The sequence below is a fragment of the Paramacrobiotus metropolitanus genome, unplaced genomic scaffold (assembly GCF_019649055.1).
Source record: "Paramacrobiotus metropolitanus isolate TYO unplaced genomic scaffold, Prichtersi_v1.0 Parri_scaffold0000025, whole genome shotgun sequence".
Lineage (NCBI taxonomy): Eukaryota > Metazoa > Tardigrada > Eutardigrada > Parachela > Macrobiotidae > Paramacrobiotus > Paramacrobiotus metropolitanus.
In genome coordinates this window covers 1,082,915-1,106,540 of record NW_026570245.1, presented here as the reverse complement: position 1 = coordinate 1,106,540, position 23,626 = coordinate 1,082,915, and the positions used below count along the sequence as shown (strand labels likewise).

Here is a 23,626-nt window from a genome sequence, read left to right as displayed (position 1 = left end):
GGAGAGACTATAAAAGTAGGTAAGTAACATTAGAGTAGGTATGTATTGTGAATGATTGTTAATCATAAAATTCATCTGCTTGTACGCCTAACAGTACTACAGTACTACAGCAATGTGCAGTAAGCTACAAAAGTCAGTACTGTACACATATTAAAATTTACCTCGGCAGTTATTAAAAAAGGAACAAGTATTCACAGCGACTGCTTTTAATTTCGACGTACAATGGATTGCAATCTGTTCTGAAACTGTTCATCTTTAGTACGAAACACCAGGTGCTTGTCACAACACAAGCAACCAGTAATTTTGGTCATACAAGGTCAAACGTGCTTGTAAACGTAAAAAATTTACAGAAAAACCCGTGGTGCGACTGCAGGAGAAAAACGCGTCCCGAACAGTGGGAACGTACAACTAGTCATACTGATTAAAACTGGAATACAGCCAAATCGACGACAAATTTGATTATGATCTGGCAGCTGGCTTGCTCGATGCACCGGCTGGAGGCTTGCCACAATCGGTAGGAGCAATACCGAACACGCGATACCGATAATTTAACCTGCAAATAAAATAAATCACTAGTACAAACCGATCTTCAAGAAACCAGTAAACAAACCGCTGTCGGATCCATTACTTCCACATTAGCTCACACGTAGAAAATACAATTTGTAGACACAAATAACACGAATATTTGGATTTGCAAATAGAGAACCAACGTTTGCAGACGTGTGATATCAACAAAATTTTATGTGAAAACATAGGCTGTGTGTGGCATTTACTTACGATTAATCAAAGTTTTATAAATAAGGACTGGTTAAAACCAAATTTGTGTTAGAAACTCACTGCATACGGTTGTCGTATTAATTCATGCAGTGTAATACAGTTTCATTCGGACCGAAGTAGTATCACGCAGGTTTTAGAACGCAGGTTTTAGAACAGTAAAGTCATTGTTTTACCTTATTTTATCCGGATTAAATTTGGCACTGCATGCCCGTTCCGTCGACCAAAAAGCGCGATTAATATTCGTGGCCACATTATTTTCCACGGGTACCATACACTCAAACTGCTCGACAAGGTCATTCTTCGTCAGCGAATCAACATCGACGACATTGAGCCGTAAATTAGCACGCTATAAATAACCAACTTGATCAATATAAGTTTCCGATTATCTCCCGGCGAGTAAATCATGACGTCGCGGGATTAAGATGGGTCAATCAAACACACTTTACCGTTGTGACGGGTATTAAGTACCTGTATGTCCATTTCACAGACGTCGCGCGAAACGATCTTGTTAACGATGGGCACATTATCGTTGTCCTTTTCAAAGACGAGTGTCCACTGGTCTACAGCCTTCATTCCGGGCCAAGGATCCATGGGCCGATCGCTGTAGTGGCGAGAAAAAACAACATGCAAAACAACGTTTTATGTCATAACGTTTTACGGTTTCAAAGGAAAAACCGAGCACTTCCGGTTCAGTCAGACGTCACGTCGAACTGGTCAAAATTAGTAGCATCCGCATATAAGTATATAACAAAATTGTGCGGACTCTTGACATCTCTGTATGGACAGCCTCGATATAGTTCGTGCATTACATACAATTCAATGAATAATTTTTATCATCTTGTGCTTGTTAAACTTTGGTTATCAATTCGAACCAAAACTTAAAACAAAACATTTTTTTTCAAATCCGAAACCTTGAATAGAAGTACTGACACCAGCCGAACTGGTCTAAATAAAAGTTAATTGCAATTTACTGCTACTCACGTATCGAAATATCCAGTGATTCGATGGTCGCACGAGCTGGTCAGATCGCACATTTTACCATTGTGAAGAATTCCCTGGCTGTTGTTCAGACGGCGCAGTTCCACTTCCACTCGGAGAGGACCCATGACTCCCTGGCTCTGGATAAGGATGAGTTCAGAATATGTTACCGTTTTGGAAGCGAAACACAAAAGCTTCCTGCTGAGTAGTGTCTATTCTTTCCAAAAACCTACCAGAGCAGCGCACATCAAAACCAACACGGCGCAGTACAGCATCATCTTCGGTGGATTTTACTCTAAGATTATTTCAACAGGAATAATAACTATTATTCCAAAAAAATCGCGCGGGAGCAATTATGCAAATTCAAAAACGAAGGATTAGATAATTATCAACATTGACAAGACGATAGAGATGCACATGTGCATTAGACAAACCATGCAGTAACAATGCTGACCACAATGAATTGATTCGTGATTGCTTTTTTATGCCTATTCAACCGCCGCTCATGACAGGTTCGTCGACTCAGCCGCCCTGTTCCAGACGCTGCATATGCGCAATGCTTACCAATAAATCGCATTATGTTTATTGTGTACAACTGGACGTACGAGTATTAAACGCCTTTACGCTGACTTGTGTCTTACTCAGCCACCATAAAGCGGTGGCTAATCAGTTTAAAAAATCGTCTGGCTGACTTCAGTGTGAGGATTGAGCATTTACACCGCGCAATAAACTTGTTCTAGCAAAGGTGGAAGTCAACCGGAAATCCTCGGAGAATTATGTGACAGAGACAATAGAGATACTTGAGAAAAGGTGCGGCGAATGTCGGACACCAGAGTCAGTGTGTAGTTAATAGGCTCTGCCATTTGCAGTTTGCATTATTATTAAGTTATAATAAACCGGAAAATCACGCTCAATATTAGCAAACGAAATTATTATTCAATGTGAATAGAAATGAAATAATTTTATTATTATACAATACGTGCAATTAATTTTACACTGCGCTGTATATCTACACGAATATATTTTACAAATGTTTTGTTAAGTTATCTTAAAATACATCATTATTATTTTTCGAGGATTTGCCGCTACAATGTATATACATCACGCGCGCAGCCATAAACTGAAGTCTCAACAGAAAAAAACAGTTGTTCTGTTTGCGCTTATTTCTAAGTAATTAAGTACATACTTTTGCGGTGTATCCGGAAACCAAGTGACTAGAATATACCTACACAGTGTCTTGCATTAAACAGGGTCACCGGTCACCTTATAAATTTCAATACTTATAAAAGATAATAATTATATAACTGTCTATACCGAATTGGTTGAACAGTTAAAGTGTTGGAATATTTAATATGTAATCTGAGATTTTTCGTAAAACATTTCGTAAACCAATTTCATTTTGTTATTCATCCTGATTTTATTACCCGCAAATGAAAACCACCAAAGCGTGTTCAGAAATTCGTGTCATCAGAATTTTAATATGGCACAATTCTACGCAGTGCACTTCACATTTACAATGATGCGATTTGAGAGCGGTCAACATTTTAAAGGGTCTTGCCACAAGCAGATGAAGAAATCGGGTATGCTCGCCAGCTGTAGAGGAGCCTAGAGAAAGGTCACACGTCGAGAAAAGTATGCGAGTGTGTTCGTTAGTACTTGCTTATAGCTTCACTATAATTATGACATCCGTAACAAAATTACCATATAGGCATATACATTAAATTTTATTAAATAATGTGTGTACAAGTACAGTATTGCACGTACTTATTTTTGCGTGGGAAATAATGGGCATCACAGGATTTCGGGTCTGACCACTCAGCAGATCTTTCACTACGGGCAACATCTCTTCCGCTCAAACACATAAACTGCTCCATTTTGTCAACACGGGTTGGATCAATTTCGTCCACCTGTTATCAAGGTGGGTATGTACTAAAACTCGTCCCCAATTCACATTCTTTGTAAAAACATATACTTCTGCAGACATTTCCTAGCTATATTAAATGCGATATTATAAATTCGCACATTATATATCGTTTTTAGCACAGTGGGCATTATTCCATACCATGAGATATGGTACAAATAATTTATGTAAGACCAAGATCAATAAGCAGGATATGCTTATTGTTGCTAGTAGTAAATATTGTACTTAATGTATAATTAAAAAGCAAATATACATTCTGCGAAGAATCTCACCTGAACACGCAAATTCGACTTCTGCAAAGCAAAGAAAACAGCAAAAATTAGCAGACGTTTATAGAGCTGAATTAGCAGACAGTGAATTCGACCGCAGTTGTACCTTGTAGGGAGAAGCGCAGAAATCACGGGATACAATTTTATTCAGACGGGCGGTATTGGCAATATCGAGACCCTCGTAGATCAAAGCCCACTTTTCCATGGGGAGTGGTCCCGGCCACGGAGCGTCGGGCTTCTCGCTAATTAGGCACAAATATGAATTACCTTTCTCGTTTTTGGTAATCTCACACTGAAGTAGTGACCGAACCATGCAGAAAATTCGTTGTGCTGATAGATGCCAGCAACAAGTTATATTTTCCAGAATATAAGCTAATGTAAGGTAAACAGATGCATATAAAACAGAACCTTTTTAAGTAATTTCAACTTACGTATCAACGTAACCTTTCAGGCGAGGATCACAGTGGGTTCCGATATCGCACTTATCGCCATTGTGTAAAGTACCGCTGCTTGTATAATTGTACAACTTGAATTCAACACGCGTGTTATCAGCAGCAACCTACGGTTATTAAAATTAATAATAGTGACAAAATATGTACAACAATACTCTGTATACTTTGATTTAATGAAATCTTACCACGGCTACCACTCCGAGAAAGAACAGAAGCTTTTCCATTTTACAGAATTAGAAGCCGTCGAAAACTGTAGGCACGCTGTAGACGCTCCTGCCGGAAACCAAGTTGAAGTGCGGTACTAAATTGATTAAAAGGCTTACCGATTTATATATAAGCGTAATGTGCTTCTGTGTGCAATGTTACCAGCACAGACGAGATGTACCGATTCCTTGAGTCGTTATGTAATTAGTACAGATACCTACCTCGTATTAGATGTGCATATATATACACTGTAACAGCATACTATATCTTGGACTTCGAAACAACTTGATAATCTACTTAAATCTAATTAAGATTTAATTTCTTACAGACTTTTATCGCCCTGTATCTATCGGGGCACATCAAAATGTGGAAGCGCTCTCCGAATTACTGAACTGCACCCATTGTGACGTGTGAAGCTGGAGTTTACCCTACGTTTCCACTTTTCACCATGCGATACTTCTAATTGCCAATAACTACGAGAAATGTAAGATATCAGATAATACTGTGCTACATGGACGGCTCATTCCTAAAAATGTTTACCTTCCCCTAACATTTTTTCATTGTTTTCTGTAACGGTCCGATCCAAATGCTGATGCAAAATAGACCAAAAAAAGACTGCGCGCCCCAACAGTTTAACGCTTTTAAAACAATCAAAGGTCACCTTCTGGTATATAGTACAAACGTTATGCCATGAAAACTCGATTTGACTTTCACTTTTGCTTGAAGCATTTTCACTAATAACGCACCTGTGCGTAGCTTACTTCTCTGGCCCGTTGATTTTTTATTTATTTACGAGAATATAAAAAGGCGGCCTTTTTAACTGCCGCTTACTACGGCTTATTAGATTCTGAAAACTGAATGCATAACGGTTAGTAGTCCCCATATAGTGTAAAATAATTTTCTTCCTGCTCAGCGCGCAGCTGCATATGAGTAGGACTGGAGTACGATCACACCCAATGTTGTTCTGTTTCGGTGAGCGAAAGTAGCTCCTCTCGATCAAAAACAAATGCTTCAGCCCCAAGTGTTTTATCAGTAAACCGAAAGCGGAAATAACATATGTCAGGAAATCTAAGCTTTCTTGGCAGAACCAACAGGTCGTCCGCATTCGCGATCGGGAATGGTAAACGCGCGCCAACTGTAATTCAGTCTGCAAAGCATAAATGTTAAAGTTTGCATTTTGTGCTCCATCATTAAAGCGAGTGGAAGTATTGGATAAACAAATTGGAAAAGGACTGGGTACAGAAAACAATAAGTAGTATCTTTGTAAGTAGTATCGTGTGTACGAACTTGACGTCCTTCGGGTTGAATTTAGCATCACAGGGTTTCTCCGTTGACCAGCGGGCTTGGCTCTCACTGGCCGCCACATCACGCCCACTCAGACATTCGAACTGTTCCATTTGATCGGAAGTAGTAACGTCGGCATCAACAGCGTCGATTCGGAGGTTGGCTTTCTAGAACATCCATCACAATGCAAAGATCTATCTGAATTAGATGCACTCTTATTAATTGCAACTACGTCATCTACGTACACGGTAGCAATCACGAGAGCAGCAGTCGCGCGACACAATTTTATTGATTTTCGGACTATCTTCATCCGAAGCCTCAAAGATCTTTGTCCAGTCCTTCTTGGTTTTTGGTCCAGGCCACGTTGCCAGAGGGCTATCACTGTGCAAGGAGAAAATAATCGCAAATGAAAAGATTTTGAAGTACAATTTTATTCATTTCTTATGCCGTTAAGTTGGCAGTATCAATGCAACGTTGAATTTTAAAGCTACCTACAGTAGAGAAAACATCTCTATACAATACAAAGATTACTTATCGAAAGGTTCGGACGTCTCAGACGTTCTGGACGGCTAAAACGGGACCTGCACAGTGTTAAGTACTTACGTGTCAACATAGCCAGTCAGTTTCGGATCGCATTTGGAACCTGTAACCGAAATACAGTAGTGAATACGTAACTACCTGGGTTCCTACTATTTCAATAAGCGCAAAAAATATTCATATACTTAAAAGAACAGTTTAGTACAGTAAATTTATAACATTAAGCATAACAAAATATTGCTGTACATGTTCACGCGGTGTTTGCACCTGCGTTGCCGTTTAAATTGAAATTATTGATTAACTACCTTTTTTACAAACACAGTTGCCAATTGTTTTAATCCGTTTATTTACCAACATCGCATTTTTTGCGGGTGCTGAGGATGCCTTGTGGATTGTGAAGTTGTGTAAGTTTGTATTCCACTCGGACACCATTACCGGCGACCTGTAAATAAAAAGTTTTAGGAAGAGCAAAATTATTTATTGTTGGTGCAGGAATTATGCCGGAACATTAATATAATTAGCACGGCCTCCGGTGCGCATGTCCAACAATAATTCCTAATTATATCGAATTAAGCTTTACCAGAGCCACAATGGCAAAGCCAAAAATGATAGCGGTATGCATTGCAGCGCAGAATGCGCAAACAAATAAACAAAAGTTTCCACAAAGCAAAAGTCTCAGCTCAATGCTACCCAATTTGCAACTTGAACTGCCTACTGGAAAATTGTTAGCTACACCAGCGATCTATTATATTTGTAACACTCCAATACCATAAGTTTCCAGATTGTATCGCTGCTGCTGTTACAGCAAGACTGATTGTTCCCAACGATAATCTGACCATCTACACGTAATCGACACTAAGAAACAGAAGCGCCCAAGGATTCTCTGCTAACAAACATGACCTTTGTCTTCAAAATGTCAGCGGCATGTTTGCCTACTCTTTGCCTTCGGTTTAAACAACATAGGGTCTATAAAAATCGGCCAATAAATCTTATTAGATTTTAAACTTGTTATACTGTATGAAATATGCAAGAAACGTAAAAGATTAGTAACTCAGGAAAGCTTCTGTAATTTTAGCACTGAGTCTATATATGACACTGGACAAATGAACGCTTACGACTCTAACTTATGTAAAACAATATCTACTAACAATTAGTATAAATATTTTAAATGATAATTCTGTTCTAGGTCGGATGAGGTACGAGTGCAATTAGGTTCCAAAGTCAAACCACGGTTTAAAAGAGAAAATTCCTTTATACCGTGGTCAAACGATAACACGCGGCTGGAGCGCAATCTTTATTTTACGGCAATATTGTACAGATCGGTATGTGTGACATTAATGAACGATACTTCATTTCGACAATAATGAGCCGAACCCACAAGAGCACTTAAAATTACAGTTTTACATTAATGTAACTGTAAGCAGTGTGAAAGCAAACAATGATAAAAAACAATCAAAAAATAAATTAACATAATAAAATCATCTCAATAAAACAGCTCTGACAAACAACCAAAATATCAATTACAACTTCTCATTGGTTTTAAACGCCGCTCGCAAACCCACCAGTGAATGCTTCACTTTCTCGGCATATACTTTGGCCTTCTCCACATGTCCATCGGTGACATTATCCTCCAACAGACCCAACACAAATTTAAAATTATCCATTTCCCCCCTGATCCTATTGGACAACCGCAACCCCACACCCGGCATCTGGCTCTCATAGGCGTACGCGTATTCCAGCACATGATACGCAATGAACAACGCACTCAGAACATCCTCCTCCAGCTTCTTATTCTTCTTCAGATCAAAACGCTTTTTGCGCAGATCCACAGCCCTATGGTACACTCCCTCCTTCCAGCGAAGATCGGACGCTCTTTCCACGTCGATCTTATCCATCTGCTGTTCCCCCACGCAGCCCCTGTACCCATTAGGCCCGTAGTGTTTGTCCAGCGGTTGCGCGCAGAACCAACAAAACTGCATTCCACAATTACAGCTCATGTGGTTACATCCTTCCCCCTTTTCCATGATCAACTTACACCCCGGGCATTTCTTTGTGTTGGCATAGTACCGCAGTTTGACCCTTCCGTACCGGTTGAACGGGTCGTCATTCAAACCGGCCATCACATTGTGGTACGTCTCGGCTTCTTTACACGGACACGGCCAGTGCCAGGTTTCTTTGCACAAGTGGCACAGGCCTTTCGAGCAACCGTAGCACAGGATAAGCGACTGGGATAAACTAACTTTATCCACAGTTTCGTTCCCTAAAAGGACGGCATGGGTGCATCGCGAAGTCGGACAGTGGAAACCGTTGGCGGCGGAGACAATGCTGTCCAGATTGCGGCTTTGCCATGGCTCCAAAACACCCCAGGGCGCCAACAAGCCGATAAGATCAGACGAAATCAACGCGCTGCATCCTGATTGGATGCATGGAAAGCGAGTAATGCCATCGGACACTTTAGCTGCCATGAAATGCACCCAGCAGAAATCACAGACTGAGTGACCACAGCTGTTGGTCACCACTCCGGAGCTGCCACACAGGAAACATTCCCCGTCGTTCAAACTTATCGGTGTCTCACATTCCAGCAAATTACTCACCAACAGATCGTACATTCTGAGACTATTGTGGGGAGGACTGAACAGATCCTTAACTCCGTCATACAAGCACATTTCCCTTCGCCCTACCAAGTGGGCCTCCAGTTCGAAACGCCCCAAGAGTTCGTCCAGGCTTTCGAATTCCGGCATTCTCTCAAGGAAGGATTCCGGCGCTTTGACGCTGCACTGTACACCGAAGATCGTGGCGTGAAAGACAGCAACCACGGCCACGTCAACGCCGATATCACAGAATGCCACCCGGGTGAAAGGATCAGGAACGGTCAAGTTAGCAGTCAACGGGAGGACGGCGTCCACGTCCGCCAAATCAATCCGCGGGAAGAAAAATGTTCGCTGGCTATCCACCGCCACGAATGTCGGGGTTGGCATGCGTTCTTCCTCGATGTGAACGTCGGAATCGCCTGCCTCTTCCTCGACATGCACGATGCGGCCACTTTTCACTGAACCACTGGAGGATCCCGTCGAACTGTCGGTGTCCTTCCGATGTCGATGATGGTTTTTATTGCGCTTCATGGAAATATTATCCAGAAGATCACCCATATCGATCTGGATGGTGGGCGGCGACGGCGCGTCACCGATTTCTTCCATTTCTTCCATCGCACCCTCGCTGTCACTCTGGTCAACCGCCTCGAGGAGTTCCTCGTGGAAATCATTGCGCTGCCGTCGTTTCGTTGGTTTCCTCTCAAAGCGCTTCTCATTCCAGTGGCAGGGTTTCCTGATGGGATTATTCACGGAGAAATGATACAGAATCCCAAGATCTCGATTCCTAGCTTGATGATACGGCGTCATTTCCTCCTTTCCATCCCCGTCCGCTTCGCGATCATCGCACCGCGACAAGCGCAGTTCTTTCTCCACGAGATCCGTCACATACGACACACCCTGCATCCGTTTGGGCGTCACGGTCTTACAATTGTCGAAGGAGGTCGACGCGATCCGCAACACACACGCCGCATCCTGTGACATGTGCGTGCCAGCACGTCGCAACATGCAGGTGACATTGGTATGGCTGTCGATCCCGACATCCTCAAACGCCTCATCCGCGATGGCGTCTTCCAACATCGCCGGCAGCTGCCAGCGTTTTTTCTTGTTCATGGAGTAGAAGATACGGTGGGGCAGTTCGGGGCGGGTGTAGGCGACATAGCCCACACCCGTCATCCCGCCATCATTCACCACGGACTGGATGCGCTTGTCGTCACGCTGCAGCTGATCGAGTTTGTCTTCGATGATGTCATGGGCATGGCGCGGTGCGCGATCATTCTCCAAGGGATCGTTCGGGGTGACAAAGTAGAGTTTCTCCACGAAGGCCTGCTTCTTCATGGCGCGATTCTCAGCGCTGTGGCTGCAGTGGCGGTAGGATGACATGAGGTCCCGTTTCTACAAGGAAATAGTCTAATAATTATCAATGTAGACACACTTTCTGACTTTCATAATATGCACAGACGACTGCAGTATACAACATTCTAAAAACTGCGTCATGCCATTTTTCCACACTTACGGGATAAAAAAGCGCAAAGCTGTACCAGGACACTTATCAAATAATTGTACTTGCTAAAACAGAAAAGAAAAAATTTGTGAAGAAGGTCAAAAACGTGATGGTGCTAAACTTTAAAGGATCTGACAGAAAAGTAAAGAACGATTATTCCAAGCGGCGCCGCCGACTCGGATCGATTGACGACTGAAAGCAGACAGCTCAGCGGTTTATAAACATGCCCGCTGCCGAGTTATTACTCATATCTACAATAAACCCGTTTCCGTTCCATCGTCCATCCTAAGGTTGTCTGATGTCATTTGCTTGCTGAAACTTGCACAATGATGAAATTGTAATTGGCGCACGTATTAATTCCCGATGAAGTCATAGGAATGCTTACCGTATTTGCATCCGAAGAAGGGACAATCGATAAAAGATAACTCGCCGTAATCGCAGCTTTAGCTTAAATGCCGGCATTGTTTGGTTATTGTGCTGCGCCTTCAAAAATATTTCTAGTAGTAGTAAATTTTCTAGTAGATTATAAGGTCAATGTATATATTATATATAGATAACATTTTATTCATCCTACGTGGCATTTTAGAGTTTTCATTCTTTGTTAGTAATTACTCTAGTGTTAAGCTACTTTTAAGTTTTAACCTACAAAAAACTGAAAAATGTTAAAATACGATACAATCGTGAACACCTTACAATTAGCGAATACACTGTAAATTTGATGTAAATGTTTCAAAAAGCATTATATTGTTACAAAAAGTCTTTAGCTTTAAAACTATTTCCGATTCGATTCAATGAATTCCAAATTATTACGTGTTCCAGTGGCGCTGCCATATTTACAGTAACATATTTACTGTGTATTATTTATGGATTTAAAAATTTGATAACTCCTACCCGACGTACTGTGTGGGTTTAGAGGTAAGTATTTGTATAGTTTTTTCATTGTATTTACAAGCGCCTACTTCGATCGATATATCCATATGATAAGAATTAGTATTAAACTGCGCTGCTGATGGTAACTAAAAACTTTTCAAAACAAAATGGTTTTAAATTTTAATGAATAATAAGTTGCTTACTTTTCAAATCGATTATTTAATTGGCAATAGCCTCTCAATAACAATAATCGCAAGCGCTGGCACACTACACTTTTTCAAATTACTTAAGCAATTCATAACATTCATTATAAGTGTTTGGTTTTCTGAGTTTCTCAGAACGACCGGAAAATGCTTGTGGTCTCTTACCATGCTCAAAGGCTGTACACTATTAAAAATTAATTCATGCCCTAAAACGAAAGTCAATTTTTGTCTAGAAAAGTTTAAGTTTTTTTAGCACAGGCAGTGAGGACTTCGGACACCGGCAGATACTGGTAGATACTCGTATATTACTCTGTTATGCAGATACATACTTATAGTTTCGATTTTTTGCGCATAGCTCGTATCTATGAAAAAGAAAATTAAGTAATATAGCCGTCGCTAATTATTTACAAAAAAAACATTGTTCTCGGAAGAGCAAGAAATTAATACTTTATACTGGGGTGAGGACTTGTTATTCATCTGCTGCGCCATGGATGAATCGCGCTGGTTATTTTATTTTTTAAATATTTTATCAGCCCCTGCGCCTATCAGCCCCTGTACCGTGCTGTACGACCTAGTAGGCACTCTCACTAGGGGCCTAGTACATATTCGTGCGCCATGTTTTTGTAGCACTCCCGACCTGGGACAACTTTTAATTATTATTTCTATTAGTTATTGCGTTTGTTATCTTGTTAGAACCTTTCATTTTTTTATTATACATTATTATATGTTAGACTTAGCTGCATATATCCAGTGTTTGGAGAAGACTGGGAATAAGTTATAAGCGTCTTCTTGAGTAGCGCTGACGGACGCGTGGAGCTAATCTGATCAATCTGATCTGCCCTGCATCTTTTGTCATAACCTGGATCGTGATCATTGCATTTTGTTCCTGTTTGCATGGAATCTCCAGCAACGCATAAATCTGCATTGTCAGAATTCACCTTATGGGTGATACTGTAATCGGAGCTGCAGCCTCGCTCGTGGTGGCAGCCATTGCCAGCCAGTTAGCAACACCCGTCTTGTGCCCATGCAAAGCCTGACAGTCCAATGTCCGCCTTCGCCAGTCCCGATGTTCAGCGTCGTCAGCTGAAAAAACCCCGTCTGGGTGCGCCCGACGTCTACCCCCAGGAACTCAAGCAGAAAGAAGATGAGCTATCAGCGCGCACCCTCAAAGAGGGCTTTTCCTACCCCGTCACCAGTTCCACGGACGAGTACGGCAGTGCACGTCCGGGCGCTAACTACAGCACATCCGCGCTGACGGCCAGCAATGTCAATGCCTACTTCAACGGGCTACTGACCAAGAAGGAGGAATTCAATACCATCCAGGATTCCGCCAAGAAACGGTCCGTGTTCAATAGCAAGGAAATATGTACCTTCTTTCCCGTCGCCAAGCCCACCTCTAAGAGCTTGGTGGATGCATGGTTTAAGGAGCTGAATGTCTCGCGACCTCCACTCACCCCGGCCAAAAAAGTCCCAGTGTTTAATAAGAAGGAGGATGTTATTAGTACGTTTTATGAGTACGACACGGCTTTCGTTAAGGCAGCCTGGTACATCAAACTGATGGCGGGGTACGCTGCTTCTCAGCCTGATTCTAAGGTACTGTATGTCGTAATTAACAAATTTTTTTAATTCCCCGTCTGTATAGACGTTGCATTATGCATATATTTTTCCGTCCTATTTTTTAGCACAGTTTGTATGCCATCTTATGCGTTTTTGAAACTTTCTTACATATTTGATTCTAAAATTTTCATTGACTTTAACTGTATCGTTTGTTGGTTCTCATTTGTTCAGATTAAGATATAAAAAGTTGAAAAAAATTAAATGAATTGAGTGAATTGAATTTAAAATTGCATGATTGTATGTAAACTGCGTAGCTGATAATGTTAAATTTTCATCTGCAGGTGAAGAAGCGACAAATCTTGGATCCAGGAATGGAATGGACACAAGCCGTGTTGAAAACGCTGAAAGATCTGCTTCCCAAGTTGTCGGATTACTATCGCATCACTGGCAGTGATAAAAACGATGGTGCCAGCATTCTTCCCATTGGTCTTCCTGGCTCCACCCAACTCGGAGAACATCAAGATTATGAAACCCTTTTTAAACAGTGGAAATATTGTTCTGGGCTGGCACATTATTTGTATCAGCAAGGACTGTTGGATCGTCACGACGTGAGTCTTTTGTGGGCTATGTGTGGTGTATACAGCCGTCTTTTGTAGACTGATAGTGTTTGTATTTATTTTCTGAATTTCCTAATACAGGTTTGCACTTGGCTTGTGGACACAACGGAAAAGGTCCGGACGCTGAACGATGGCGGCCTGCTAAAGCTATTACTACCTTGCGTCTTGCACTTCATGATCGACATCTTGCAAAATGAAATTCTGTCGCGGAAATTAGTTGCGACATGTTCGAAATATCTGGCATCGATTGCCGTGCCCGTCCGCGTCACCTATCCCCAAAAGACTCCATTACAACTGCTAGACGACGCACTGGAATGTGGACATCATTTGGTGCCGGTGCGCGCTACGATCTCCATAATTCAGATGGTGGTGATGAAGTGTCCGAATGCCTGTATCTGGAATTTCCTGGGGGAGGAACCGACGGCGCATGTTCTGGATGGATCACCGTTGGATCTGTTGCCTGTTTTTCCCTCTGAGCTACCTATTGGGCAGTGTCTGGAACATCTTGTGCCTAATATGCGGGAGACTTTGAGACTGTACGAGGATGAAATTAGGACCAGGTCAACACTAATAGACACACGGTGGGCGAACAGTAAAGTGAGCACAGGTGAGTTGTTTTTTGTTTAACTTATTTTTTGATTTTTGTGGCTGACGTAGATTGTGAATAGTTATTACCATATTTCTATATTCGTTACAGATTCGAATATGGCTCATATTTCGTCAACACTGGCCGCGCTGGAAGCTTTAGACCGCTATCCATTTCATAAATCCGATGGCAAAGACAATATGGATGCCCTATACAACAACGTTTTCGGCTCGATACTGCAGAGCGTATCGGTTACCGCCGGTGGACAGTGGAAATCAGAAGTGGAACCGTTGATTTTCTTACTCTGTCGTTGGAGTGTGGGCACTCAGCGTTCCGGCATCCATCGTGGCCTGGTGGTGGCATTTCTCCTGGAAAAATTCCAGGCGCATCTCATCGAGCAGCTACAACGGAATGACGACAAACAAGATGTCGCGGTGACCGCCGCCGTCCCGGCATTCTTATTCCAAAATTGTCTTATGCGCTTTCTGGATGAAGAAGGCCCGAAATTTGATAATGTGGGCCAGCCGGTTGATTCCGTCGCCTTTGATAGCCTCGTGCTGCTTTTTGCCGAATTGATTGCCCGTGGTGTTTTTTCTCATGACACTTACGTGTGTGCACTCATCTCCACCGGTATCATCCCGCAAGCCGGTAGCGGACGCCGTCCGATCCCGCCGGTCAATCCCGCCGCCATGGCACTGGAATCTCCCATGTCGCAGGAACCGGGATACATGCCGCAGATGTCACCGTGTAGCACTTCCGTATCGACACCCGCGTCCGTTGGCGATTATTACATGCAACAGTCCGTCGGCAATCCACAACACCAGATGATGGATGACTACCAGAAGCGCATTTCTGTTCCGCAGTCGCCTTTATCCGTCGGATTCGAACGAAAACCGAACTACGGACCATATTCCGTGCCGAGTGTCCCCGTGGTTTATCCATCGTCCACTATGCATGGTTTTCAGCACCATCATATGGAAGAGAGCGGTTCAGTTCCTCCTATGTCGGCCGATGTATCTAGTTTGGATGGGTACGCCCAGCCCGCCAGTGTGTCATCCGTAATCTCCGAACCTGCGGTAACCACTTTGTCACCGCATTATTATTATGTCCTGCATTTTCCCATCCCGTCGGCCACGGATATGGAAGGTACCCATGAGACGAATCAGCGATTAGCTTTGTTGTATGGATTTGGGCGTGCGCGCGATCAACCGCGTCATCAAGTGAAGAAAATCCGCAAAGATATTCAGAAGCTCTTCCATCGGAAAGGATGTTATGATGCCATGGATGGGAAAATGGACCCTCGACCGCCGAAAGCGGATATTGCCGGAATAATCTCAGGCTTACGGCAGGCTTTGAAAAGTTTGTCGTATTTCGATCGAAATATCGTCAGCACCGCCGCCATGGGACCGCTGCTGGAAACACTGCATAATTTCAGTCAGGATCAGTCGCAGTATGTGCCAGCCGTGGAGAGCATAATCTTTGTGATGCAGATGATGGAAGCGGCCTTCAACATTCGGCAACTTTTAACCTGTGTGACGAAAGTACTAGGAGAGCTGACCGTTTTTGTGCGGAATCCGGATCCGACAAAGCAGCAGAAAACGACACTGCTTTATCCGATTTTGGTTCCACCGGTTGTGCTGTTCTGTGTGGGGTTATTAAGGAAATATCACTGCTGTTTGCTGCTGTCCCAGGACCACACGGGAGCGATATTTGAAGGGCTGAAAGCTATTGTCAATAATGTTCTTCTACCGGGTTATTGTACATCGGCGGAGCGGTGTGTGTTGGCGTATATGTACGACTTGTACCAGAGTTGTGCCTTCTTACAAGCGAAATACCAGACAGACTTCAATGCACCATCGTCGAAGATTCGCAGTGCCATTCTTGTACGGACTAGACCATCCTCCAACAAGCCGGATCTGGACAAGGAGGCACCACGCGAACGGGAGATGCGGGAAGGAGCAATAAGGGACTTTGTTAACGGGATTGGCAATAGTTTGCTGCGTTTGCGTTCACCCAGCCAGGGTGAAATTACCAAGATGCTAAATGACAGTGTTACCGGCTTGGCCAATATGCATTTCTTCGTTGTCAGCACCATTTTACGGGTGACACAGGAGGAGAATCCCGACACGTATGTTGTGGCTGTCAGTTTTGTCACTGCTGTCCATAAATGCTTCATTTTTCTTGATTTTTAGGGTGAATGAGTTGGCTAATACGTGTGCGGAAATGACGGCAAACTGTAACGGAAGCGAGCGGTTGCTGACTGCAGAATGGCTGGCGGCATTTCAAGCCTTCATTTTTACTTACAACCGCACACCGAATTATGACGATTTGCTGCGGCAGATTCGAGTAAGTTGATCCTTTTGCGGAATTTCGACCAATATCTGAGACTATCTGAGGAATTTGTCATTAGTTTTCTAGTCCTTTCAGCTTTCTTCAGTTCGGAATTTTCACTATGCAAATATAATAAATAAATATCAATGAGACAACACTGTTGTTGTGATATGGCAGAAGGTATTTTCCACCTTAGGCTCTTTATTGGGAAAGCTCGCAGTCTGATCGACGTTTTGGAGTTTGTAAATTTTATAAAGGTTTGTTTCTGTCCGAATATAGATCACTGATGAAGCTTTCGAGCGCATCGCTATATTTTGTGGCGTGCTGGTGGCCCGGCATTGTCTGCGACTGGAGGACTTTATTGGCAGTGTGGCCATCATGACCCTGATGAGCGCTAGCAAGTGTCAGGATGGTGATCCGACCCATAATTTGGAGCGGAATCTGGAACGAAGCGGTCGGCTGGCAGCGCATATCATGTTGCGATTATTGCAGGGCTCATACGGGCCACCAGAAGAGCCAGGACAACCATTGCCGCTCTTTTACCTGAAATATCCGTGTGACAGGTATCTGTTGGTGGCGGCTCGACGAAATCTGAGCGTGGCACCGCTTTTGGCTGTCCTGAAAGCCATGCTGGTACTGAGTGACTCAGATATGACGAAGGATAGCCGACGAAATCGCATACGAAAAGAACGTCCCAGTGACGGTAATGTTGTTTTGTTGCTGCTTTTCTCCATGTACTACAGCACACTTCTACATCCTTTTGAAAATCTTGTAGAATCATGTTTTATATGAAACAATTTATAGTATTACTCGCAAAATAAACAAACGTAAAAGTTTGATTACTGCCTAGGATATTTAGCATCCTCATACGGTGTTATAATATGCGCTTTCCGTACTCTGAAAAATTGAACTTCGAGGAATTTACGAAACTTTAAAATTTTTGCTTAACTAATATTTGCTTAACTAGAGATTATACCGACTTCGACCTCTTTGTCCTGCAGTTTTTTTTCTGTCCTGTTTGTTATGATTTGTGACTTTTGGTGGAAATATGTTAAGTATGTACATTTGGCAATATGCATTTGGCATTGTCCCGCTGAATGCCGTTCTCATGTTACGCTTTTATTGTTTGCAGCTCGCGCTGATATTACTAGGCCTTTTGGCGCTGATATCCGCAATTTGAATGAGTTTGTGGAGATGGTTTTATGTGAGATTTGCCAAGAAGACACGACAAGGGAATGCGTTATGCGCGAATTGGAGAATTTGTTTTCCCCGGATCTGCTGCTGGATTCCATCTTGACTCTAAGTCAGACTCGGCACTTGGTGCGATTGATCTGCTATCCGGTCAGTTACTCCGCTCCCTCACCCGACGAGCGGCCTACGGATGATAAACAAGCTTTCCAGCGTATGCTGCGCGCTTTGGACCAGTGGAATCTGCGGGTTTCTTGGATGGAGTTACGACTCATGTTGAAATTGTTCGATCCCAAGATGTTTGATTCTGGTGCTGGGGTATGTGAAGGTATTAACGTGGATTGATAATTGTTATTAAATAGTCAGATACCTGTTTTTCTGGTCAGACTGCAGATCTCATATCTGCAGTCTGAGTTAAATGTTTGTCTGTTGAGATACGCGAAACATGGCCAATGGGCAGAGTCACTATATTCTTGTATAGGTATCTATTTAGCGGTTTGAATGTCTTTGATTTTGGCAATGGGAAATTAATTAGCTATACAGTTGCGTTTAGGCTTTACAAAAGTATCTGTTACAGTACTGCTGACAGTTCGAACATTAATTTTATATGTTACTTTATTTCTCAATATGTACAAGGCGAGCTTAATTTTATTGTGCTAGGATCGCAGTGCGATGTTGGACATCTTTGTAAAGGCATTGATTGACGTTTTCCAACTGAAAACAGAAGCGAATGGACAGCCGAAAAAGAGCAAAAACCAAAGCATTAAGTACGAGCTGGATAGTGGGGAGCATGTGTGGTTTTTGGCGCCAATCGTTGCCAAGCTGAGTTCCGTTTTGCCTGAAGGCACTGGTATTCCTGCAAAAGTCCTGAATCAGATGATATCGGTCATGGAAAGTTGCACTTGGCCAGGGAAGAAGGAACGAGAGAAGCTAACTAAAAGGTGTGATCTCGTAACGTTTATTTAGGGCACGCGATCTTGTAACACTTTTTAAGCTTTATCACTTGCATGTATAATGTAAGTAAATTATAGCACTGATCGTTTTCGTGTCTTATTGACGTTTGCGTTATTTGATTGGAATAATTTTTATAGCACCTTGTTGTTGGGCTATGCGCCGTTTCTTTCCCTTTTAACCACCTGCTTGAACAAGGCCGCCGATCGCAATCCGCGTGAACAGCTCCTCCAGTCGTTGTATAATCAACTGACACAATTCGCCAAGGAAGACCGTCTGTTACCCAATGATGACAACAAGCTGCGGTCGTTAATTCTGGACTCCTTGATGTTGCGGCTAAGTTTGCTGGGCAGTCTCTTTGATATCATCCAAAAGAATACTGCTCTGCTCGTCGAATGGGCATTTTTGTTGGCACAGTTAATTATTTCCGGTACGTAACGTTTGCCAGTAACTTTGACGTTTACTATCGACCTTTGCTAGAGCGTTCTATCCCTTTTAGAGTTTTAAGACGGGACACGTTAAAATTATTGTGCTTCTGTCACATCATGCTTTATTTACTGCATACCGCTTTAGTTAGAGTAAAATGGTTTTTGAAACAGGTTGTGTTGATCCCGTCAACAGTCAAGACACGTTCTACACTGTATTGGATATGTTTATGGTATTAATCCATACGGCCCTCGCAGCAGATATTCCGGGTCCTGATCGGATCGAAGAACGGAAAACCTACATTACCTTGGTGAAGAAAGTGAAAAAAGAAATCGGTGAGAAATTGATAGCGGGAGTGGAACACATCCGATTGTTGCTGCCGCTGTCCAAGAAAAGTCTGGATGTGATTGCGGTCGAGCCCGCTGGGTGTGTGTTTGATGCAAAAGGCAACAAAATCACTACTGGATTTGATGTGGATAAAAAACCGGGATTGCGGGTAAACTGATAATTAATTATTAAACATACACGTTTATTACTAGTACCTTTTTGTTTGGTAGTGTGGTAACAATTATAAAGCAGCATCTGGGATTCTGGGTTTGCATCAGAAGTTTTGTACTGTTTTTCAGTGTCGGTGTTCGTTTGCCGTTTTACGTTTCGATCTGCTTATGCGGAGTTTTTCTTAAGGTGTCCTATAAAGTCAAGCTCAATCCGTGGGAGGTCTTGGAGGGTTTTCGAAATCCTTTTCCCATGTCGTGGTCATTCTTTCGTGCCATTCGTACGGAGAGAAAACTCCTTAGCAGTGAATTACAGTACCGCGTGGCTATCTGGCATACCCATCCCTCGCCACGACCCCTGGAATATTATCTGGAATCACCGCACGTACCGGTGGAGGAAGATATGCCCGCACCCGAGAAAATGGTTGTCGATGAGCCTGCCAACTCCGAGACAACATCCATCGACACCTCTTCACCCCGTAGTCCCCGCGCCCGTCAATCCAAAGCCAAAAAGTCCAGTACGACTACGAAGAAACGCCAGAAGACAGCAGCGGCGCCGCTGATGGGGGTGCATTCAGGAGCGGGATACGGGAATATGGGTGTGTCCAACGCCGGCCCGATGTACAATGAAAGTGGAATGATGATGGCTCCCGGTATGAGTGTGCCGTCGAACGCTGGCCAGCCGGCTCAGCAATGGTATGGACCGGGGCCCAGTCAAGGGGGCATGGCGATGGCAGGGCATGGCCGTTTCCCGTATCCCCATCAACAGCCGGCCGGCAGTCATCCGGCTGGTCCGGGAATGGTGCAGGGAATGAGCGGACAGATGGGAGCGAATTTTGCGGCACAGGAAGCGGCCGCCAGACGGCAGGGCACGGTGCGGCAACCGACACAGGTGGCCATCCAGCAGTTGCTGCATCAGCGAAGGGAACAGTCTCAACCACAGCCTGTAAGTCGATTCCGGAAAGTTTTAAATTTCCGTATGTGCGGCCAGTATCACTACCAAGCACAGCGTTATTAAGGCTAGAACGTATTTTGCTTATATGTAAGTACTTGTAGTAAAGAATTATTTTAACGATAAGTAATTTACGTTTGTGGTATTTCGTGTGTTTTGCGGGTATTGCATTTTTTGGGTTTTTCGTTCTGTACGAGTTATTGTAGCCGTTGCATGCACTGCTAAAATTATAGTATGTGCATGTGCCTTCATAATTTCTTTGTTTTCTCTAACAACCGCTGACTTTGTACCTTACATTTTTATTTCGCCTTTGACTTCAATGAATAGTTTTGCACAATTTTGTTTTAGTTTTATCGGTTGATGTATTACGCGTTTCACGCTTCCTTAAACTTGTTGATAATTTAGTTCTGCATATATGTAGTTTGCCCATCCTGGTTCCAACTTTTGATGCTCTGGTTAGTGGTGGTTACGGGACTTACGGCTAATCGGTGCATTGTTTTCCTGCAGCAACAAGGTATGAGCTTCTTGAACCAACAACTACACGGGCGCCCCGGAATGGCCATGCCACCGGGCGCTAACTCAGGCCAGCCCATGAATGCCGGGAGTATGTCCGCCGGGATGGGCGGAACGATGAATGCTCCTGGTGGCCAGATGGCCGGATCGCATGGGCAGATGGGCTTTGTTAATCGTCCGGGTGGCGCACCGACGCCGGCGTTGAATGTCCAAGGCGGAGGTAACATGATGTCAGAGGAAGCAGTTTTCCGGCAGCAGCAAGTCGCTCAAAGTCGTCTGCAACAACAACAACAGCAGTTACGGATGGCCCAGATGGCTCAGGCCCAAGCTCAGGCGCAGGCGCAGCAGAATCAGATGCAGGCTGGTCAGAATCCCGGCGATGTCGGACAAATGGTGCAGCGTCCGGGAATGCCAAACAATGCGGGTAGGAAGGAGAAGAAACTTGTATAATGATTGGATCCTAATAATCCTAGAGTAGTATGGCACCTTTCTTGCAAGCCGCATCAAGTTTTCCTTTTGTATTGCACAGTACAAAATATGACGACTAATACTGCAAGCCATGAGACATGTTTGAAAATTTATAGAAAGATGGAAGAATAAAATCCATTTGATTGGAAGTACTTAATTGCCCTTCTGTTCACAGGTTATGGAGGTTACGAGAATGTGAATATGCAGTCGCATGAACAACAGCCCATGCAGACAATGTATATGGATTCTCAGCAGAACATCTCCAGTCAACATGTGGGCAACACAAACCAGTATCAAAACGTTATGGATCCCCATCACTCACAATCGGGCATGTCGGGTTTCCGCCAGGGCAACGTGGGGATGAATCACATGCAGAATATGGGAAACGTTCCACCGGAATACCTGCAGCAGTATCAGCAGCAGCAGAGAAATATGCGGTAAAGAACGTTTAAACATTAATATTTGCCAATATTTGTTTATGTTAATACATCCGCTTTTCTCGGTAATTTGCATGTCACTATATCAATAGATTCGTTAGTCTGCTGTTTGTTGAATTTGATTGTTATAGGCTTTTAAATCAGAATTGTTTACTGAATTAAGTAACTTCGTGTCGCTTTTTGTAGATACTTTCGTTATCTGGTAGTTTTTTTACCAAATTTGATCGTTTGATTTTGAGTTTTTAATTTTAGCGTTGGCTGCATTTTATACTGGCTTCTAACTTTTATTTATTGATCTCGCATTACTGAGTATGAAATATGACCCCGTGCTAATTGTTTGGATTGTATTTGAAACCAATAAATCAATACACATTTCCCGAATTTTATTGTTTTCACATCTTGAAACGGTCCCATTAACTGAAAACCGTTACTACTCGTACTGACACTGCACAAAGTGACGCCGAAGCGCAAAACAAATACTACACTCAAAGATTCGTATTTACAACAACGCACATCAACAAGGCCAACAATTCATTCAACGGAAAACAACCATCGATCGACTAACAACTTCCGGTGATGAAATTCAAACCTCCTGGGAGACTCCTTCGGCGGCGACTGGCTTCTTGGCCTTGCCTCCAGCTGGTCTGGGCTTGGCTTCCGCCTGCGTTTCCTGCGGACCACCAGCAGTCTTTTTCGGCAAAAGCGTCGGAGCGATGTTGGGCAACACACCTCCCTGGGCGATGGTCACTCCGGACAGCAACTTGTTCAACTGCAATGTTAAAATAGTTCTTTAAAGTTTAAACAAAGCCAAACGAATGAAACAATGGAAAATTTGTTTTTTACTTTCATAATAACGGTTAATTAATATTTAATTTACTTAACTGCTACGGCGATAAACCATGAAAAATATTTTTAAAATCAAGAAGCTTAAACAATCTTCATAGCTGCAAAGCAAAAACTAAGGGTTGCTTTTACGGTTTTACCTCTTCGTCGTTGCGGATGGCGAGCTGGAGATGACGCGGAATGATGCGAGTCTTCTTGTTGTCACGCGCGGCATTGCCCGCCAACTCCAGAACTTCGGCAGCCAGATACTCCAGGACAGCGGCCAGGTAAACGGGAGCACCAGCGCCAATGCGTTCGCCGTAGTTGCCCTTGCGCAACATACGATGGATACGGCCAACGGGGAACTGCAGTCCAGCGCGGCTGGATCGGGACTTGGCCTTTCCCTTGACTTTGCCTCCTTTACCACGTCCAGTCATGATGAATGTCGAAGTACGAGAATTAGGAAAAACGAAAACCACAACGTCTATGAACGTAAGAAAAGTTCGATTAACAAACGACGATGCAGATTGCAGAGTTTCGCGAAGCTTTTATAGCTGATTGTGTGGCGGTTCGAAGGTATTGCTCCACCCCCAGTGTAATACCTGACCAATAGAATACCGATTTTACGAAAAAGGCGTTAACGTTGTGTCATGACGTCACGCCTCGCTTTGCCTTTTTGATTGGTTGTAAATTGTCC

The 23,626-nt window shown here is 43.3% G+C and overlaps 6 protein-coding genes across 6 annotated transcripts; 1 reads left to right on the top strand and 5 right to left on the bottom strand.

The window, feature by feature from the left end:
* Nucleotides 1–190: 190 nt before the first annotated feature.
* LOC129587569 (uncharacterized) lies at nt 191–2,344 on the bottom strand. Its single transcript, XM_055481371.1, has 5 exons — nt 1,989–2,344; nt 1,759–1,895; nt 1,246–1,378; nt 951–1,123; nt 191–553 (listed from the first exon to the last, which is right to left on the bottom strand). Exons 1-5 carry the CDS (start codon nt 2,031–2,033, stop codon nt 460–462), a joined length of 582 nt encoding a protein of 193 aa, XP_055337346.1. The 5' UTR covers nt 2,034–2,344; the 3' UTR covers nt 191–459.
* An 803-nt stretch (nt 2,345–3,147) lies between these two features.
* On the bottom strand, nt 3,148–4,740 carry LOC129587508 (uncharacterized). The gene is made up of 6 exons (XM_055481300.1): nt 4,583–4,740; nt 4,377–4,504; nt 4,052–4,187; nt 3,949–3,969; nt 3,520–3,662; nt 3,148–3,360 (listed from the first exon to the last, which is right to left on the bottom strand). Exons 1-6 carry the CDS (start codon nt 4,619–4,621, stop codon nt 3,300–3,302), a joined length of 528 nt encoding a protein of 175 aa, XP_055337275.1. The 5' UTR covers nt 4,622–4,740; the 3' UTR covers nt 3,148–3,299.
* An 803-nt stretch (nt 4,741–5,543) lies between these two features.
* LOC129587506 (uncharacterized) lies at nt 5,544–7,161 on the bottom strand. Its single transcript, XM_055481298.1, has 6 exons — nt 7,003–7,161; nt 6,774–6,864; nt 6,489–6,528; nt 6,131–6,266; nt 5,889–6,052; nt 5,544–5,748 (listed from the first exon to the last, which is right to left on the bottom strand). The coding sequence occupies exons 1-6, from the start codon at nt 7,042–7,044 to the stop codon at nt 5,670–5,672; spliced, it is 552 nt and encodes a 183-aa protein (XP_055337273.1). The 5' UTR covers nt 7,045–7,161; the 3' UTR covers nt 5,544–5,669.
* Nucleotides 7,162–7,703: 542 nt separating this feature from the next.
* On the bottom strand, nt 7,704–10,719 carry LOC129587492 (uncharacterized). The gene is made up of 2 exons (XM_055481276.1): nt 10,527–10,719; nt 7,704–10,405 (listed from the first exon to the last, which is right to left on the bottom strand). The coding sequence occupies exon 2, from the start codon at nt 10,391–10,393 to the stop codon at nt 7,943–7,945; it is 2,451 nt and encodes an 816-aa protein (XP_055337251.1). The 5' UTR covers nt 10,394–10,405; nt 10,527–10,719; the 3' UTR covers nt 7,704–7,942.
* Nucleotides 10,720–11,001: 282 nt separating this feature from the next.
* LOC129587491 (mediator of RNA polymerase II transcription subunit 12-like protein) lies at nt 11,002–22,436 on the top strand. Its single transcript, XM_055481275.1, has 13 exons — nt 11,002–13,180; nt 13,486–13,752; nt 13,843–14,368; nt 14,459–16,475; nt 16,540–16,693; nt 16,958–17,381; nt 17,811–18,184; nt 18,527–18,807; nt 18,958–19,247; nt 19,417–19,739; nt 19,928–20,683; nt 21,197–21,626; nt 21,846–22,436. The coding sequence occupies exons 1-13, from the start codon at nt 12,632–12,634 to the stop codon at nt 22,109–22,111; spliced, it is 6,657 nt and encodes a 2,218-aa protein (XP_055337250.1). The 5' UTR covers nt 11,002–12,631; the 3' UTR covers nt 22,112–22,436.
* Nucleotides 22,437–22,476: 40 nt separating this feature from the next.
* Nucleotides 22,477–23,461, bottom strand: LOC129587510 (histone H2A-like). Its single transcript, XM_055481303.1, has 2 exons — nt 23,091–23,461; nt 22,477–22,876 (listed from the first exon to the last, which is right to left on the bottom strand). The coding sequence occupies exons 1-2, from the start codon at nt 23,364–23,366 to the stop codon at nt 22,691–22,693; spliced, it is 462 nt and encodes a 153-aa protein (XP_055337278.1). The 5' UTR covers nt 23,367–23,461; the 3' UTR covers nt 22,477–22,690.
* Nucleotides 23,462–23,626: the final 165 nt, after the last annotated feature.

Coding starts and splice junctions, on each gene's coding strand:
- LOC129587510 (XM_055481303.1), bottom strand. CDS start 23,366: ATGACTGGACGTGGTAAAGGAGGCAAAGTCAAGGGAAAGGCCAAGTCC. Junction 22,877..23,090: donor CCATCCGCAACGACGAAGAG/GTAAAACCGTAA, acceptor TTAACATTGCAG/TTGAACAAGTTGCTGTCCGG.
- LOC129587491 (XM_055481275.1), top strand. CDS start 12,632: ATGTCCGCCTTCGCCAGTCCCGATGTTCAGCGTCGTCAGCTGAAAAAA. Junction 16,694..16,957: donor ATTTGCTGCGGCAGATTCGA/GTAAGTTGATCC, acceptor GTCCGAATATAG/ATCACTGATGAAGCTTTCGA. Junction 18,185..18,526: donor TGTTTGATTCTGGTGCTGGG/GTATGTGAAGGT, acceptor TTATTGTGCTAG/GATCGCAGTGCGATGTTGGA.
- LOC129587492 (XM_055481276.1), bottom strand. CDS start 10,393: ATGTCATCCTACCGCCACTGCAGCCACAGCGCTGAGAATCGCGCCATG.
- LOC129587506 (XM_055481298.1), bottom strand. CDS start 7,044: ATGCATACCGCTATCATTTTTGGCTTTGCCATTGTGGCTCTG. Junction 6,865..7,002: donor GCTTTGCCATTGTGGCTCTG/GTAAAGCTTAAT, acceptor TTTTATTTACAG/GTCGCCGGTAATGGTGTCCG. Junction 5,749..5,888: donor TTCAACCCGAAGGACGTCAA/GTTCGTACACAC, acceptor TATGCTTTGCAG/ACTGAATTACAGTTGGCGCG.
- LOC129587569 (XM_055481371.1), bottom strand. CDS start 2,033: ATGATGCTGTACTGCGCCGTGTTGGTTTTGATGTGCGCTGCTCTG. Junction 1,896..1,988: donor TTTTGATGTGCGCTGCTCTG/GTAGGTTTTTGG, acceptor ATCCTTATCCAG/AGCCAGGGAGTCATGGGTCC. Junction 554..950: donor TTTAATCCGGATAAAATAAG/GTAAAACAATGA, acceptor TTTTATTTGCAG/GTTAAATTATCGGTATCGCG.
- LOC129587508 (XM_055481300.1), bottom strand. CDS start 4,621: ATGGAAAAGCTTCTGTTCTTTCTCGGAGTGGTAGCCGTG. Junction 3,970..4,051: donor TCTGCGCTTCTCCCTACAAG/GTACAACTGCGG, acceptor TTTGCTTTGCAG/AAGTCGAATTTGCGTGTTCA. Junction 3,663..3,948: donor AGTCGAATTTGCGTGTTCAG/GTGAGATTCTTC, acceptor CCTTGATAACAG/GTGGACGAAATTGATCCAAC.